Source organism: Narcine bancroftii, chromosome 9 (genome assembly GCF_036971445.1).
Source record: "Narcine bancroftii isolate sNarBan1 chromosome 9, sNarBan1.hap1, whole genome shotgun sequence".
Lineage (NCBI taxonomy): Eukaryota > Metazoa > Chordata > Chondrichthyes > Torpediniformes > Narcinidae > Narcine > Narcine bancroftii.
Window position 1 is genome coordinate 102,297,235 of NC_091477.1, and position 18,504 is coordinate 102,315,738.

General features: G+C 39.9%; 1 protein-coding gene across 2 annotated transcripts in view; it reads left to right on the forward strand.

Annotated features, from left to right (window-relative positions):
- Positions 1 to 18,504, forward strand: part of chrd (chordin) — a 215,032-nt gene that overhangs the window by 153,203 nt on the left and 43,325 nt on the right. For both annotated transcript variants that reach the window (XM_069897075.1, XM_069897076.1), the window contains exon 3: positions 14,567 to 14,704. Coding sequence is in view for 1 of the 2 variants with exons in the window: in XM_069897076.1 (XP_069753177.1) it covers positions 14,702 to 14,704 (3 nt within the window). In the remaining variant the exon portion in view is untranslated. The remainder of the gene's footprint in view (positions 1 to 14,566; positions 14,705 to 18,504) is intronic.

Genomic DNA, 18,504 nt, shown 5'->3' on the forward strand with positions numbered 1-18,504 from the left:
TAATGGTATTGAAGCCCGAGTTGCTGTTGATGAAGAGCAACCATGTGTATGAATTGCTGTTTTGAGGTGATCCAGAGCTGAGTGGAGAGCCAGCGATATTGCACCTGCTGTGGAGCGATTGTGATGACAGGCAAATTGCAGAGGGTCCAGATTTTTGCTTAGGTCCATGTTAATTCCATGCCAATCTCTCAAAGTAGAAGTCTTCAAGTTTTCCCCCAAATCTCACACCAGCTCCTGGAAATTTTTCGTTGTCTCTTTGACACTGGGTCAAAATCCTGGAACTCATTATTGTCCCAATGGATAGCAGCAGTTCAAATAGACTCCCTACAACATCCTCAGGGGCAACGCACAAAATTACTGGAGCAACTCTGCAGGTCACACAGCATCAATAGGAAGTAAAGGATAACCAACATCTCGGGCCTGACCTCTTTGTCAAGCCATGAGCAAAAAGCAGACAGGGGCCTGAATAAAAAGATGGGGGGGAGGATAATAGGAGAGATGGAGAAGGGGGCAGGGGGGAGGAGTACAGGCTAGCAGGTGGATTAAGTGAGAGGGTAGAAGAGAAAAGTCTCCTTTCCTCTAATTCCTTACCCTATTCCTTTTCCATTCAGTTACCTCCTCCCTTATTACTTCTCAGCTTTATTTTATCTTTTACCTCCCACCCATATCCACCTATGATCTCTTCTTACCTGTTAGCCTGTACACATCCCCTGCAGTATTTAGTGTTGAGAGCTTATACTTCATTACAAAACAAAATATTTTGTGCTGTTTTGAAAATTGATGCAGCACATGTATAAAATATTGTGTTACTCTCTTTGCTTTCTGAGTGTTGTGATGGAAAAGTTTGGTTTTAAGTAAGGTTTATGATTCACAATTATTTATAGATTGACTGACTAATAAAGGTACGTTGAAATTACTTAGTGAGAAAATCTGTTTCATGTTTATATTCTTGGCAAAAAAGGTGTTTGATTTGATTGTGTGCATAGTAAGAAAGTTGGCTGTGTTAAATGAACATGGTATTTTTTTTCTCTGTATTATACTCCCCATGGAACTTACTTTGCAAAAGACAATTCTGAGAATTAATAAAAAGTGTTAAATAAATATACTCTTAATGAGATAGCAAAAATTGTCTGAAAAGTATTTAATCTCAATAACATTCAACTTTCAACGTTCATGGACTGGTTCTATTGAAAGTGATTTTAAACAATCAATAACTAGATGAATTAGTTCAAGGTGAAGTAGAGGAACTACTTATTTGGCGGGAAGAAGGGCAGTTTAAGTTATGATTAAGTGTAAACAAGACATGTTTACAGTTAAGCAGAGAATATTTTCACATGGTAACATTAATGAAACCATGAAAAGCTAAAGACAAAGAAAATGGCCTTTTGGCTGACTTTTACATTATACAGATAAAAATGACTAGCCAAATTAGAATGAATTTTGCTTTACAAAGATCAGTTGAATAGATTGCAGAGGTTGTTCAGTACACAAATTGCACCTAGGCAATAGACTGGCTTGCAGTAAAATTGTGGTTTAACATGTTTTCTGTTTCATTCTATTTTAAAGTTCAGATTTTGAAAACATCCCTTGTTTCTCCAAAACTCATAAAACAGCTGTGCATGCTTTAATTTCAGTATTAATTGTTTATCATAACATATCTGGCATGCAGTTCCATATTAAATTTTAAATGCATCTTTATTAGTCAATCCCTCAGTTTTTTCATTCATTTGCAGAATGTGGGTTTGTTTGATAAGGCCAGCATTTATTGTTCATCCCTCATCATCCATCAGGAGGTAATGGGACCCACTGACATGAATTACTGCAATTAGTCTTGTGAACCTACACTCTTCCTGTTATAGGAAGCTTCAAGATTTAGATCCAATGACAATGAAGGTAATATATTTCAAAACTGGTTGGTGCATAATTTGGAAAGAAAATCTGTAGATGTTGGTGTTCCCGTGCACCTGCTCCCCTGCTCTTATTTTTGCAGATGTTATAAGAGGGTTGGTGTAATGGCAGAAACTTGTTTAACATCAATCTGCACTTGGACTGTGTCTGTGGTGGATCCTTGATGAGGATCGTGACTTGTAAATCATCGTGGAGTAGACGAAGGATGGTGACACATTGCTATGAAAGTTAAATTTGAGAAGGACTTACTTGAATTCCTCTTGATTGTTAGAAGTACAGATGCACCAGTGAAAGTATCCTGTCAGGGTGCATCACTGCAATGTACAGGATCTGCTCCACCAAAGACCACAAGAAAAGAAAAGAGGGCTGTGAATGCAGCTCAGATCATACAAATCCCCTTTCCCTCCATTGACTCCATCTATACTTCCTGCTGCTTTGTAAAGCAACCACATGTTATAACACTCATCCCACTCTTTTTCACCTCCCTCCAACCCCCCGACTCCACCCAGGAAAAGATTCATGAGTTTTAGGTGGTTTATTTCTTGCTGTTATCACACTACTAAATGATCTTTACAAAATTAAAAAGAAAATCTCAAAAATCATGTTAAAAATAGGACAATTATGTTGCCTTTGCTTTGTTCTAACTGATCTCTCTCTCTCTCTCTCTCTCTCTCTCTCTCTCTCTCTCTGTCTCTGTCTCTGTCTCTGTCTCTGTCTCTGTCTCTCTCTCTCTCTCTCTCTCTCTCTCTCTCTCTCTCTCTCTGTCTCTCTCCATTGACATCTCTTGAAGACTCTTGACCTGAATTTTGATTCTGCTTCAAACTTTCTGCTATTAGAAATAAGTGATTGTGGGGGATTCTCATGTGGCAGGCAGGAGAAAGACTTCACTATAATAATCACATTTGTTTCCTTGCTTGAAAAAAATATGACAATTAAAGGATCATTGTGATCCTCTGGTATGCTTATCTTTTCCATGGTCAGGAAGATAAAGTCATGAATTTGTGCCGACAATATTTCTCTGCCTTAAGATTTCATATGGTTCAGAGTTCTCTGGAGCAAGATGAGATTTCAGGTATTCAGATAAGGGGTACTCAACCTGTAGTTGTTATTTTTTGAGTTTCTTGGTACAAACAATTTATTTCACTGGAAAAGAAAAGTTGTGATTAATATATAGTTTAGGAGTTTTAAATGTGCAAATATTTGATCAGTTTAATTAAGGGGAATGTAACTAGTTTTGCTGTGGTGACGATTTGCTGCTCCCCTTTCTCAATCTTCTCGAAGAGTTTCAGGTGAGAATTGTAGTTTGTTTCTAGTTTTAGCATGTCATTGATTGGTGAACATACTGACGAGTTAACAAAGCGGCATTAATTGCTCATCACTGATAAAACAGTCAGAGGTCTTTCATTTGAAATTTGTTTGTTTGCACCGTGAGAGGCTAAGCTACTTCAAAGAACATTAAGAATCAATCATACTTGGACAGCTGAGCTTTTTTTCCGCAAAAATACACTTTACTCACAAAAAATTATTACAAAAGGAAAATGTTCAGAATCCCACCCTTAGTTTCATATCCATACATTCTCGTAACTGTGTTCTCTCTTTCATAGAGTTGAGCTTTTTGCCAAAAATATACTTTATTCATGACAAATTCATAATGAATTATATACAATACAGGAAAGAAACTGATCAAGGATATACATTCATCATTTCCATCATATCACATAAATTATTTACAATACAGGAAAAAAAGAACTGTTCAAGTAACTTTTACATGGTGATAATCATCTCATCACTTTACATTTTACCTTATCCCTTAATGCTCCGTTACTACCCCTTTGGTACCTTACTGTTCCTCCCCCCTCTCTGTTGCTTTAAGGAGCTTCCCCTCAGAGTTAGCCCCTCAAAGCCCAGTAATTGGGGAGGGGGGGGGGGGCAGTTTAAACAGTGCTCCTTCCCTACAGTGCCCTCGTGTGGCTGCACAAAGCCTCAGCACAGCCCTCACCATATCACCCTGCAGCCTAAATGTGCCATTTGCCAGCATTTCTGGGCCAATATCTCAGTAGACTGAAAGACCAACAGGTTTTGGCCAACCAGGGGGTGTCCTTCACCAAGTTGATGTCTTCCAGCAGTTCTGGATGTTGGACGTAGAGTGTATCCCTGGGAACAGTCCATAAATCAGGGTCCTCTGTCATGCTGTAGCTGGGGATGAACCATGTCAGATCCCCCTGCATCCCTCTCCACACTCTCCTTGTGAATCTGCATTTGACAAAGAGGTGGGTGACAGTCTCTACCCCACTGCAGCCATTCCGAGGGCAGAGTGCATGGAGGGTAATGTTCTGGTTGTGCAGGTAGGATGTCACTGGGAGAGTTCCTCTCACCTCCAGCCAGGCAAGTCCTGGTGCTTGTTAGTGAGCCCTGGTGATAAGGCCTTCTGCCAGATGACCTGGGCAGTCTGCTCAGGGAATCATCCCACTGAATCCATTGAGTCCTCCTCGCTCAATTTCTGCAGGACATTCCATGCTGACCACTGTCTAATGGCCTGTGGTCAAAGTTGTTGTCCTGCAAAAACTTTTCCACTAAGGATAGGTACTACAGCAAAGTCCAGCTAACTGGGAAATTGTACAGCAACGGGGCCAGGCCTATCCTTCGCAACACCCAGGTCAGATAAAACCTCAGCACGTAGCAGCACTTGGTGTCCTCGTACTTGATTCCATGCACAAGTTGAAGTAGCCACACTCGAAGGTGATCATCAGAAGGAGCACCACGTTGGGTACACCCTTTCCCCCACTTTCCAGTGACATGCACATGCTACTCCTTTTGACCCTGTCTATTTTGGAGCCCCAAATTAATCTGAACGTTGTTCTCGTGGGTGTATCCGAACAGAAGACCATGACATTATCCTTGTACACAGAGTCCTTGACCTGTGCACCTCTGTTGCCTGGCAACATCACTCCTCTTATGCCCTCGTCCTTCCTGGTGGCTTCGGCAAAGGGATCTATACAACACACAAATAAGGCTGGAGACACAGGGCAACCTTGCCTAACTCCAGACTTGATGGGGAAGCTATCTCTTTCCCACCTGTTGATTTGGACTGCATGACAAATGTCTCTGTTTAGCAGTTTAATTCATTTCTGAATTCCCTCCCAAATCCCATTTTGGAGACTACATCCATCATGTATGTGTGTGAAATCTGGTCAAAAGCCTTCCCCTGGTCTAAGCTGACCAGGCAGGTGTCTACTCCCCTGTCTCTGAGCAGCTTGAGGCTGTCACAGTTCTTCCTGTCTGAAACCGTGCAGGTCTGTTTTGGTTGGATCATCTGTCTCAGAGTGGACTTGACTCAATTGGCAATGGCCTTGGACAGCTCCTGTGTCCCTCTCCACACCCTCCTTGCAAATCTCCATTCAGCAAAGAAATGGGTGTAGAGCTGAGCTTTTGTTATGGGCATTGTCAGGAAGAGGAGGTGGAATTGTGAACAGGAAGGTTTCTCACATGCTCAACACTTTTCAATTGCAGAAAGTTTTCTTTATCTTTCATAATAAATGGAGAAAATTCTAGAGACTCTCAGCAGGTTTTAACAAAAGATATTTGACTTGAAACAGGAACTCGGTTTCTTTTTCTACAAACACTGCCTAACCTGGGTGTTTCCAGCATTTTCTGTTTTATTTAAGGTTTCCAAGATCTACAGTTTTTTTATTCTAATTTTTTTTTGCTTCAATTTTTCTACCTCTTTGGATCAAGAATAATTTGCTTCCACTCAGGTTCTTTGTATCTGAGATATCTGATAGACTAATGTGGTGCCTAGAGTGAGGCAGGAGGTGCTCGGTAGACTGGACAGGTGAGTATTGTACACCTTCCCACCCTGTCACAGGTGAGGCCCTTGACAAAAAAAACAATCCAACCAAGACCTCAACAGTGGAACAGCCAAACAAAGATACTTCAAACTCAGTGGCTGAGAAGGCGAATAAAGGCTGTAACAAATCCATCATCTCCAATTATCGTGGTTTCCATGCCATTGGAATTAACTGATTGATTTGTGGAGTATCGTGTGCTTCTTGCAGTGCAACATCAAGTACACGTTAAACAAATACAGACACAGGTGTCTTCACTCTGTAGAAAATGGAACAAAGTCCATCATCCTCAACCTTGAGGGATAGCCACAACCGATGGCCTGGTCATAATCCCATCAAAGACACTCAAGGTTGGCAATGCCCCCCTCCCCCTTACCATGACCTCTTTCTCCATTTTAAATTGTCTCTTCTTTATCCCATCTCCAAGTCTAATGCCATTGCCTCGAGAATGACTTTCAAATTTTGCAGCTACAAACCACCTCCCCTTTAAGGTGTACATGCTGACAGTCTACAGCACTGGCTAGCTTGTGCTGGCTCTCTTCATGGGAAATATGAGCCCCGGGATAATATCTTAAACATACAAAATTTAAGTGTAGCTGAAAGTCCTGAGATAAATGTGCAATGGGAAAAGGAGTTATCTCTACCTTGTTGAGTCAATGATCTCTTCTGAGATCATGGCGGGTGGTGAGGCTGTATTTAAAATTTGTGCTCACTGAGAGTATAAATGTCAAGAGAATCTGGTGAGGTTGAACAGTCTCTTTCCATGTTGGAACTTATGTGTATTTCTTTCCAGGAATAAAGTGGAGTGCACTCATCAAATATGTGAAGACTAATTGTTATGAACTAATCAATGCAGTTCAATTTATAAAAGAGTTGAAGTGGACTTTCATTTAAGATGGGTTCAGTCTCGATACTATGGTTGAATAGATTTCATGTGTTTTCCATTAGATGCAATATTTTGCTTTTCAATAATTTATTCTTCACATCCATGGGTGTTGGTATGTTGAAACACCTTTTATGCCCCTGACCTCTAGCCTTTTGTGGCTAGGCAGGCAGCCATAAATATATACTTACTCAAGTTGGTATCTGCTTTTTGAAATTCTTACTAATTTTAGAACAGAATTGAGCAAACAACTTCATTTGTTGCTTGATAAACATTTTGTTGAAAGTAAGAGATATAGAGAGATGTTTAATTAATTTAATTTGAGAATTTGATACATTTTTGCTCCACCCATCCCTAAAAGATTTGAGGTTTCAATGAAAATTGGCTGAGGATGAAAAAAATCTTGGTTAATTGATAAAGCTCCAGTGTTTTACATCCAAACAGTATGTGAAAGATGTCTTGAAAAAATATTTGAGGCTGCTGTTATAATGTGAAAATTTCCAGCAGCATTTGTTTAATATAATGTGAATTTCATGCGCTTTCTTGATTAGACAGTAGTTCTCTCTGATGGGTAACAAAATTCATTTAAATTACAAAGGGGATAGGTTAGGTGCCCACTAAATGATGATTTAGCTCATTGAAAAACCCAGTGATGAGAAGGCTTTAATGCTCCTGGTAGAAGTAGAAGGATTGGGGGATGGTGTTAGTGCAAGGAGGAGGTAGTGGGAACAGAGATGTAAGGGAATAGAGAACAGACAAGAACCTGGCCTCAGGCAAAGGCTGAATCTTCCAGATGATGAAGTCATGGAATATGCAACAAAGTATTCAATGCTTTGCAGTGACTATTACAGGGCATTACCACGTGGACAGCAGAATCTCATTTTGAAGTCCCAATGGAATTTTCTACTCGGACGCTGATGGCCCATGGAAACTGTTATAATAGTGTTTCCCACTGTGTTCGTTGGAGCAGAGTCAAGAGTTAACAATCAAAACAGGAAAAGTTCATATTCCCAAAATAATTAAAACAGAAAATTCTGGAAACACACAATCTGTGGAAGAGAAACGGTTAATATTTTGGGTCCAGAACATTTAATCAGAACTGGGAAAGGGAGTTTTCAAAAAATGAGGGATGATTGACGTGGCCAAGGAATATCTCTGATAGAGGGAAACAAATGACTTAATGTGGTAATTAAGTTGCAGATTATGATTCTTTGTCGATTTAATGTGTTGCTATTGGTAAAGTTCTGAATATAAAATTAGAAATAAGAAAAACTGAGTCAAAATGAAGGCAGTCAGGTGTGGCCAGTTCAGTTATTTTATTTTTAAATGTAGACATACAGCAAGGTAACAGGCTCTTTTGATCCATGAGCCCATGTTGCCCAATTACACCTGAATGACCTACCACCCTGGTATGTATATCAAGGGTGGGAGGAAACTGGAGTATGCAGAGGAAACCCACACAGACACAGGGAGAACATACAAACCCCTCATAGACACCCTGGACCTGATCACTGGCGCTGTAATAACATTGCACTAACCACTCTGCTAACTAAGTGAGGAATGCTTGGACTGATCAAAAGAGCTTGCTTTGTGTGTAATATAGTCATAGACTTAAATTATGACAGGAAGTCACAAAAATAGGTTATAGCTAAAAAAATGGTATGTGATAGGACAATTTTAACGTGATTTTTGGGATCAGCAGCTCAAAATGAATAAAATGCGCCCAAAAGTGTTCAGGAAACAAAATCTTCGATGTCCAGGGAATTCAATACTGAGTCAATGCAATTTAATTCCCAAGATACATCTATGCAGGCGAAGAGGCTTGTATTCTGGTACACCCTGAGGAATCAATCAGTAAAATAAACTATTTTCATTACAGATGTTCACTGAAAAGAATTAACATTAAAGTTCAGCACCTAAAACCAAATGACTACCTGTTTATCCTTATCCAAGTCCCATTGTAGTCAAGTAGACTTTAGCGATTATAATAGATTCAGCAGACTATTTATCCAGCTATGGGAATGCAGAGGAAATGAGAACAAAGAAATACTTTACTGAGAAGATCAATAAGTAATGAGAATTTGTGCTCAAATTCCATTGCTATGTAGAGATAGTTTCCAAGCACCCTTTGGTGATCCCAGTTGTGGATGTAGGATGTGTAGTTGGAGGTGTCTGGGGGAGTAACTGCTGTGCATTTTTTAGATGGGTAACTGAAGCTTCTGTGTGCCAGTGATAGTGGGAATTAATATTTAGGGTGGTTGATGGGTGTCAATCAAATGGGCTGCATTGGTGTTGAGTTTCTTGAGAATTGTCGGAGCTGCATTCAATGAGTCAAGTGGAGCATATTCCATCACATTCCTGACATGTCTTGTCGATTGTGGAAAGCCCTCAGTATGTCATATATTGAATCACTTGCCACATAATAATCACCCTCTGACCTGCCCCTGTAGCCATGCTGTTTATTGACAGCTGCAAATTAATATCTGGTAAATTATGATCCCAGGATATTGATAATGGGTATTTGGCGATAATAATACCATTGAATGTCAAGACATCCTCTAGTTTTTTATGTTTTGGTCCTTACAGTTTGCTTTCATGTTTAAATCAGAGTTACACGAAAAAATCTATTGATGCTGGTGTCTAGTACCAGACACAAAAGTGATGGAGAAACTCAAAATGTCATTTAGGTTTTGTATTATTAACATATCATTGCTTCATGTTTACCTCTGAAATTGTTGTACATAAAACTAACTCATTCCTTATTTGCCTGACAGAACATAAGGAAAGTATGCAGGGGCTAAACCTACCTTGCCATTCAATAAGATCATGGCTGATCTGATCATGGTCTTGAGACCAGCTTCCTAATTCCAAAGGGTTACAGCCCTCTGAGAGAATAAATTCTTCTTCTCTGCCTTAAAAAATATTTCATTCCGAAACAATATGCCTTAATTCTAGGGTTTTTCCCTGTTTCCCACTCTGGGAAACATCTGTCATTCCCAGAAGAATTTTAAATGTTTCAATAAGATCACCCCTTTCTTCTAACCTGCACAACCTCTCTTCATATGTCAACCACTTCATATCAGGAATCAACATAATGATCTCTGTCTCCAAACACATTGTTCCTTAATTTGTTCCAGTTTCAATAATGTACTTTATTCAAACAAAATGCGCAAAAATACAATTGATAAAATGTCTTACCATTCTCTGTTCCAATTCATTCTCGTATAATGCATCTACGCCACTCATGAGTCTGCTTTAAATAATACACCCATGAAGTGCTGAGAGGCTGTCACACAGGACCCTGCATGGTTACCATAGTAGTTAGCGTAATGTCTTTACAGTGCCAGCGATTGGGTCTGGACCGGTGTTCAAATTCCACACTGTCTGTGAGGGGTTTGTACGTTCTCCCGTGTCTGTGTGGGATTTTTCTGAGGGCTCTGGTTTCCTCCCACCATTCAAAGATGTACCGGGGATGTAGGTTAATAGGGTGTAAATAAGGCAGCATGGACTCATGGCCTGTTTCCATGCTGTATGTTTAAATTAATTTTTTAAAAACGTAATTTATAGTAATTTTACATCTTTAATGTGGCTGCAAAACAACAAATTTTGTGACATGTCAATGACAAAAAAATTTTGATTCTGATTCTGATCAGCATGTGTTGCTGCATCCAAGAATGTGCCAATTGGCAATTTTCACTTACAGATATCTTTTTACTTTGGAAGACAAACAAGGGTCAGACACAGCAAAGTGCATCTTTCATGGAATTGATGATGTTCTGCAGCAGATATTTGTCTTAATACGTCTTCCTGGAAACATAGATCACAGACTTAGCAGCTTTGGATGAATTTCGACATGGACCCTTGCATCCTTTTCCAGACTTCTTGACAAATACACAGTCCATAAGGTGGAAAATCATCTAATCTGCACTGCAGTGGGAATTTATCTCTGACTGTACAAGCAGGATCCAGCAGGGAGGGCCACTGTTACTGCCAGTCAAGCCAGGGTTTGGTGCTTGTTTGCCAAATGACTTTGACAGTCTGCTCTGGAAACCATCGCACAGGATTCACCTTCAGAGCCTAGAGGATGTTTTCGCCTGAAGAACTTGTACTCAAAGGCAATCCACAATTTACTAATCAAGTTTACTACATTCCCATCCAAATTGTTAATATAGATGACAAACAGCAGTGGTCCCAACATCAGTCTCTGCATCACACCACTAGATACAGACCTCCAATCAGAGAAACATTCTTCCATGACTACCCTCTGACTCCCATGATCCCTTGTGATTTAACTTTCCAGACTGACCTACCATGTATGATCTTGTCAAAGGGTTTATGAAAGTCCATATATCCAGTTTCCATTGCCATGCCCTTATTGATCCTCTTTACCACTTCCCCCAAAAAACTTTCTATCAGATTCATGCAACTCAACGTGCCAGTCAGGCATGAATCCATGCTGGTTACCTCCAGTCTGTCTATGACTATCCAAACATTAGTAGATCCTGTCACTCAGAACACCCTCCAGCATTTCTCCAATTACTGATGTCAAGCTCACTGGCCTATAGTTGCCTGGCTTGTCCTTACTGCCTTTTTAAACAACATTAGCCCCTCTCCAGTCTTCCAGCACTTCAAAGTTGATGTAAGTCTCTCAGCAAGGGCCTCCACAATTTCTTTCCAGCTTTCCACAATGTGCAAGGATGTGCTTCATCATGCCCTAGAGACTTGTCCACTTTAAATCGCTCCAAGGCATCCAAGACTTCAGTCCTCTTCCCTAGTAGTTCTAATATGGTTCAGCACCTCAGCACTTGTTTCTTTCAATTCCTTGACTTCCATGATCTTCTCTACAATAACAATTGATGAAAAATATTTGTTCAAAATCACACCCATCTCCTGTGACCCCACAGAAAGACAGCCCTGTGAATCTTTTATGGAACCAATTCCACTCTTTTACTTTTAATATACCTATTCAATCTCTTGGGATTGTCCTTTATCTTGCCTGCCAGCTCCATCTCATGTCCTCTGTTTGCATACTCCCATATTTTTTGTACATATCTTGACTACTGAAATCTGCCATAAGCCTCCTTCATTTTTCCTAAGCAGAACCTTAATGCCTGTGTTTGACTTGTACGTGTATGACTGCCCTCTGGTGGAAATAAATATTGAGATATTCAGTTGAATCGAGATCAAAAACCAGAATCAGAATCAGAATTTATTGTCGTGAACAAGTCATGAAATTTGGTGTTTTGTGAGAGCATCATAGTACAGGCATCCATATTATAACTATCTTACAACATTACTATAAATTGAAAAAAAATTAAAATAGTAGTGCACGAAAAGTAAGCCTGTGTCTTTGGTTCATTGATTATTCAGGAATCTGATAGCGGAGGGGAAGAAGCTGTCCTTGTGCCATTGAGTGCTCATCTTTAAGCTCCTGTACCTTTTCTCCAATGGTAGCAGAGGGAAAAGGGCATGGCCTTGGTGGTGGGGGTCTTTGAAGATAGAGGCTGGTTATTTAAGACACTGCCTCATGAAGATCACCTCGATGCAGTGAAGTCTGGTGCCTGTGATGTCGCAGGCTGAGTTAACAACCCTCTGGGGTTTATTCTTGTCCTGAGAGTTGGCGCCTCCATACCAGGTAGTGATGCAACCAGCCAAAATTCTCTCCACAATACACCTGTAGAAGTTTAGGAGAGTCTTAGGTGACATCAAATCTCCACAGACACCTCGCAAAGTATAGCTGCTGGCAAGTCTTCTTTGTGATTGAATCAATGTGGAGGCTCCAGGACAGATCCTCGGAGATGTTGACACCCAGGAATTTGAAGTTCTTGACCCTCTCCACTACTGAGCCCAGTACAATTCAAGACTAGAGAAAGAGTATGGCCCACTAGAGATCAAAGGGACAATCTGTGCCTAGAAACAAACAGCATGTGAAGTATTAAATTAATATTTCTCTTCACTATGGTGAAGGACATTGTAGTCAGAGAATTCAGGGAGGGAAGGTATAGTGGAACTCTAGAAATATGTTATAACTTGGAGAGCTTAAGTGTGAAGAAGTCCTCAGGGTCTGCCATCAATGGAAGAGAGGAAATTGTTGGGCTCTTTCAGAAATTTTCAGACCTTCTTTTGTCACGGAATAGGTGCCGGATGACTGGAGCAGAGCAAATTTAATAAAGGCAGCAGGGATAAGCCAGGTAATTACAGATTGGTGAGTCTAAGTTCTGTGGCAGATAAGTTATTGAAAAATAGTTTGAGGCTAGGATTAATCTTCACAGAGGGGCAGGAATTAATCAAGGATGGTCATCTTTATAAAGGAGAGATAGCATTTCAGGCAACATTTGCAGAAAAAAAACCATTTCAGTTCTGTGTCTGTCTCCACAGATGAGGCTAGACCTGCTGAGTATGTCTAGCATTGATGTATTTATTTCTGAGATGAAAGTCCTGGAAAACCTGATCCTTTGGAAACATTGTTTATAAGCAAGTTCCAGGCAGGAGACTCTTTGCAAATGAGAATTTCTTTGCCTCCCATCCTAAGGTTTGCAACCCACACTGAGTGATTAGGCTTGGCCACAGTAAACCTTCAATAATGTTAGCACAATGAGGCAAACATTGAATACAAATTGCAGCAGGTGATATTACTTTGCTACTTGCACCACATTTTCTGGACTTTACTGCCACCTCTGTGGGTATCCATTCAGGTCTTCTGGTTAATAACATAGTGCCTCTTTACTTAGAAAAAAGCAATAAGCTAGCAAGGTGAGAGACTACTTCCTCTGCAATTTATATCAGCAAGATCATATACTGTATATATGCTTTGTACAAATAATGATATTATTCAGGAGCTTCATCAGGCATGCTAATGTGAATAGCACACAGAAGGGCCAGGCTTAATTTTGTGTTTGGCACCATTTCACCCAATCTACTCGGGATAAAGTGGAACTTGTACTCCATACATGCAAAAATCATGGGTCAATTTCTGGACTATTATCCAATTTCTGGACTATTATCTACACAGTCAATATGCTGCACTGGACTAGTTCCCAGATGCCAAATTATAAACAAAGGCTTACATATAGCTTTTGGTATTTCTGTGGCTTCTCGGGATTTTTTGCTCAAAATTATAAATGACAGTTATAATTTTCACATTGATGAATTAAAGACTCATGTTAATTTGAAGGAGTATTTTTTTATAGTAAAGAAAAACCACCATTGATTGACAAGATATTTAGTCAGTTTCACATAAGGAGAAACCAGAAAAGTTTCTGTTTCCCAGATGGCAGTAAATTCTCTGCTTTATTTCTGATGGATGGAAATTATTTTTAATCAGATTTCCAGTCAGTCTTGTACAACTTCAGATATCATCAACGTTGTTGTTGTCATGTTCCAGAGCAGCTAATTAGTAGCTTAAATTTATATTTTTTTATTCCCAGGATGCCAGTACAGTTGTCAAGCCCAATACTAATTTAAAGGTCAGTTAAGAGTCAATGACTGTGGATCTGGAATCACACAGCTGATTCTTGACACTAACTCACTGGATTTCTGCCTGTAATTTTCATTTACACAGTCACAAGTTTTTAAGCATGATTTATTCAACATAATTTAAGCTCCCCAGCTACGCAAGTGTGAATCAAACTTGTATCCCTGGATTGTTGGTCTAGAGCAATACTTTTCTGATAATATTACAATTATAACTCGTGCTCCTGGGTTTTTCTTTTATCCTTCAATGCTGGAATACAATTGTTATATTTTTTACTTGATTGCACTGGTGGCTTATTGAACTCCATTAGTAATATGTTCAGATATCTTTTGGTATCAGAAACAGGTTTTAATGTAATAACCTATAAAAGCTGAAAGTCTTTGAGCTTTTCAATGCATTTTTGCTCATTCTATTTTCCCTGCTCCCCATTTTCACTTTAATATTTTTATTTTGCAGCTTATAACAAATCTAATTCTACCTCATTGTATTTCGATGATGATTTCCATCCATCATATCAAGAAACCATGGAAATAGGTCAAACATCCTTTACATTGTGTCTATCAAGATTTTTGCCACGAGTTTGGTAAAGTTATGGTGAGTGTTCAAAATTCCTCAAGAATTCAATTTCACTGATGACAATATTCACTTCCTTTGATAATGTTAGCACAAATAAAAATGCAACGAAAATACAGAAAACATTGGAAATTATTTGACAAAAATGGTGAATGTAAGAATGATTTAACAACTGCAAATTTACTGGTTTGTGTATCTCTGGCCATTTTGATAAGAAAGCAACTGCTAGCGAGGAGAGAAAAAAAATACCCGGACTTTAAAGACTGTTTTGAGGACTAGGTTTCAAACAATTGAGTTGAAAAGTTTTATTTTATCTTTAGTGATAGCACATCCCTGCTCTTATATCCTATTCCTCTAGATATGAATGCTAACATTGCATTTGCCTTCTTCACCACTGACTCAACCTGGAGGTTAAACTTTAGGATATTCTGCATGAGGACCCCCAAGTCCCTTTGCACCTACAAATTTTGAATGTTTTCCCCATCCAAATAATAGTCTGACTTTTTATTCCTTTTACCAAACAGCATTACCTTTCACTTTCATTACCATGCACATACCATACTCTTTCTCTTTCTCTTTGGCTTGGCTTCGCAGACAAAGATTTATGGAGGGGTAATGTCCACGTCAGCTGCAGGCTCGTTTGTGGCTGACAAGTCCGATGCGGGACAGGCAGACACGGTTGCAGCGGTTGCAGGGGAAAATTAGTTGGTTGGGGTTGGGTGTTGGGTTTTTCCTCCTTTGTCTTTTGTCAGTGAGGTGGGCTCTGCGGTCTTCTTCAAAGGAGGTTGCTGCCCGCCGAACTGTGAGGCGCCAAGATCTTGCACATACCATACACTTTCCATACATATTACCAAGTCATTACCATACACTTACCATACACTTTCCATACATATTACCAAGTCATTACCATACACTTTCAACATTATATTTCATTTACCACTTCTCTGCCCATTCTCCTAATCTATCTCAGTCTCCCTACAGCCTCTCCATTTCCTATTCACTACCTGCCCCTCCACCTATCTCATCCAGGCAAGTGGAGAGTATGTCTTTATGTCTCTAATTTGCACAATGAAGATGATGAAAAGGCTTTTGGTATCAGGTAATGACCAGGTCCTGGCCTCTTCTTGTAGCCACAGTATTTACATGGCCGATCTGGTTAAGACCCAGGATGTTTATGACTGAATGGTGATCAAAGTTCAGTGGTTAAATGAATGCTATATTGTTGGGACATCTTGTGGTGCTATCATTACTTGGATTTCACCAGCTCATATATGAATTTTGTCTGGATTGTTTCACATGCAGGCATCCTCAGTTCATTTGCTGAGGAGTTGTGGATGGAAATAAACATTGTGCAATCATCAACTCCATTTTGAGCTAACATTCTCACTTCTGATGGTATGATTCAAAGAAGGTCATTGGTGAAGCAGCTAAAGATGGTTGTGCCAGGAAATCTATCTTCCAAGAATCATAATTTTTTTTGTTCAAGCTAATATTCCGGCCAACATTTCTCCATTAACTAATAATATAAAGAAAGAAAGTAATTATTTACTCAATGGTAGATACAAATAAACTTGGCTGTTTGTCTTCAAAACAAAATCTTTCACAATAATCTGTTGAATATGAATTAAAGGGAATCTTTTAGATCAGAATCATTTCTTATGATCTGAGTCTGCTTTAAATATCTAAGCTCATCTTCTAAATATCTTTGGTATTTAGCAAAAGAATAGGGTAAGTATGAAAAGCCAGTCTGATCAGACAATGGAGGAGATGCTTTGCATCCACCTTTGAGTGCCTGGTCAACAATATCTACAGAACACCCTTCAATCTAAGTAATAAACAACTTTTGAGACCTAAGTCTTATAAGAGGTTTCTTTAAAATGAACAGAAAACAAAACGTCCAAAACTAACCAAGAAATTCAACTAAATGCACTTATTCTTGGGCAATTCCTTGTGGTTGCAGGTGAGTTGCTTCATAAAAATATAAGAAATAGAAAAAGGAGCAGAAGTAGACATCCAGCCTATTGAGCCTGCTCTGCCATTCAATAAGATCATGGCTGGTCTGATGATAGGCTCATCTCCACCTATTTGCCTTTTCCCCATATCCCTTAATTCCCCTACTATGTAAAAATCTATCCAACTTTGTCTTAAAATATGTTTACTGAGATGGCATCCACTCCTTCAATGGGCAGCGAATTCCACAGATTCACTGCCCTCTGGGGAAAAAAAAAAGTTCTTCCTCATCTCTTCTAAATCTACTACCCTGAATCTTGGGGCTATGTCCCCAGTTTTGGTCCCCCCCACCAATGGAAACAACTTACCTACGTCTATCTTATCTCTGTGTTTCATACTCTTAAAACATTTTTTATGATCCCCTCTCATTCTCCTAAATTGCAATGAGTTAAATCCCAGACTACTCAATCTTTCCTCATAGGCTAACCCCCTCCCCCCTCATCTTTGAAATTAATCTGGTGAACCTCCTCTGCACCACCTCTCAGTTTTCTGGGATCTGAGGTGGTTGATTAAGCCAATGTGAAATCAACATGTGGGACTTTGCCAGAGGAGAAGGGAGCAAAGTGATAGTGTAGAACTGGTGTGTTTCTTCCACCATTTTCTGTGTGCGCCTAATGAAGATATCCTGGATGCATCTTTATCTTGAGCAGTCATGTGGTGGGAATTCCAAGGAGTGAATGAGGAATCAGGACACATGGGGTCTATCTGCCAGTCCTACTGCCATCAGCTCTGTACAAGCTTTAAATGGGATGTAAATGGTACTGACAGTGATTTTATTTTAAAATACTGTGACCTTGGTGGTCTGTGCCCAAGATGGTGGTGCCTATAAGGGGTTGCAGGCTTCTGGGGAGCAGTGGGCTGTCACAGGGCACCATAAAATGGGGAACTATCCCCCTTTTGAGAAGGAGAAGCAGAGAAACTGACCCATGGAATGGAGACCACCGTGATGGACAACTGAGGGGTTCTGCGATTGAAGAAATGCACAAGTGATGGGCTGTTGGAGACTCAAGGCGAGGAATCCATGGAGGCTGATGACTATGGTCAAGGGATTCACACCAGGCAGAGGACTGCTGGAGACTAGCTCAAGGGCCACCAGGTATTGAAACTGGGATGCAAGAGGGTCCTGATCATGTCAGAGGTTCACATCTGGAGCTTGTGCTGCTGATGGTTTGGACTGGAGTCTGTGTGGCTGGGGGGGGGGGGGGGGGCTGCAGAGGTCAATCCACAGACACTTGGTGTCTCTGAGGGGACTTTCGTTTGCTTCTCTTTCTGCTGATGGCAAATCTGTCTGCCTTACAGCAGACTAAAGTGAAATTCATATAATATTGCACTGCATTACTCCATGACAATAAATTGAATCTTGAATCTTCATGAACATCCTTCAATCATTTCCTCTCTCCTCATAATCGGTTGCCATCGTGGGTCTTGAAGTGGAGTGCTTGTTTGAGGAGTCTGATGATAGGCATTCAAATATTGTGAGCAGATAAACAGTCTGAACTACTTTTTGGATACACATTTTAAACACATTCTCGTTCTATTTTCAGTATTTACTTCCACCAGAACAGTTTCATCATCCAATTGAATAGAGGAAGTACTGATAATTAAAAATGCATGAATCATTCTTGAGAACCTGATTACATTTGCTAAATCTAATGGGCTTTTGTTTCCCAACCCCTCCCTCCATCCCTGAACTCGGCTATGCAGCAATCGCAAATTATTTCCTAATTAGAATCAATAAACACCTCGTTATCCTGTGGGGAAAGTGTTGGAAGTGTCGGCACTGTCCCTTCGCACAAGTTGGTTAGTGGTAG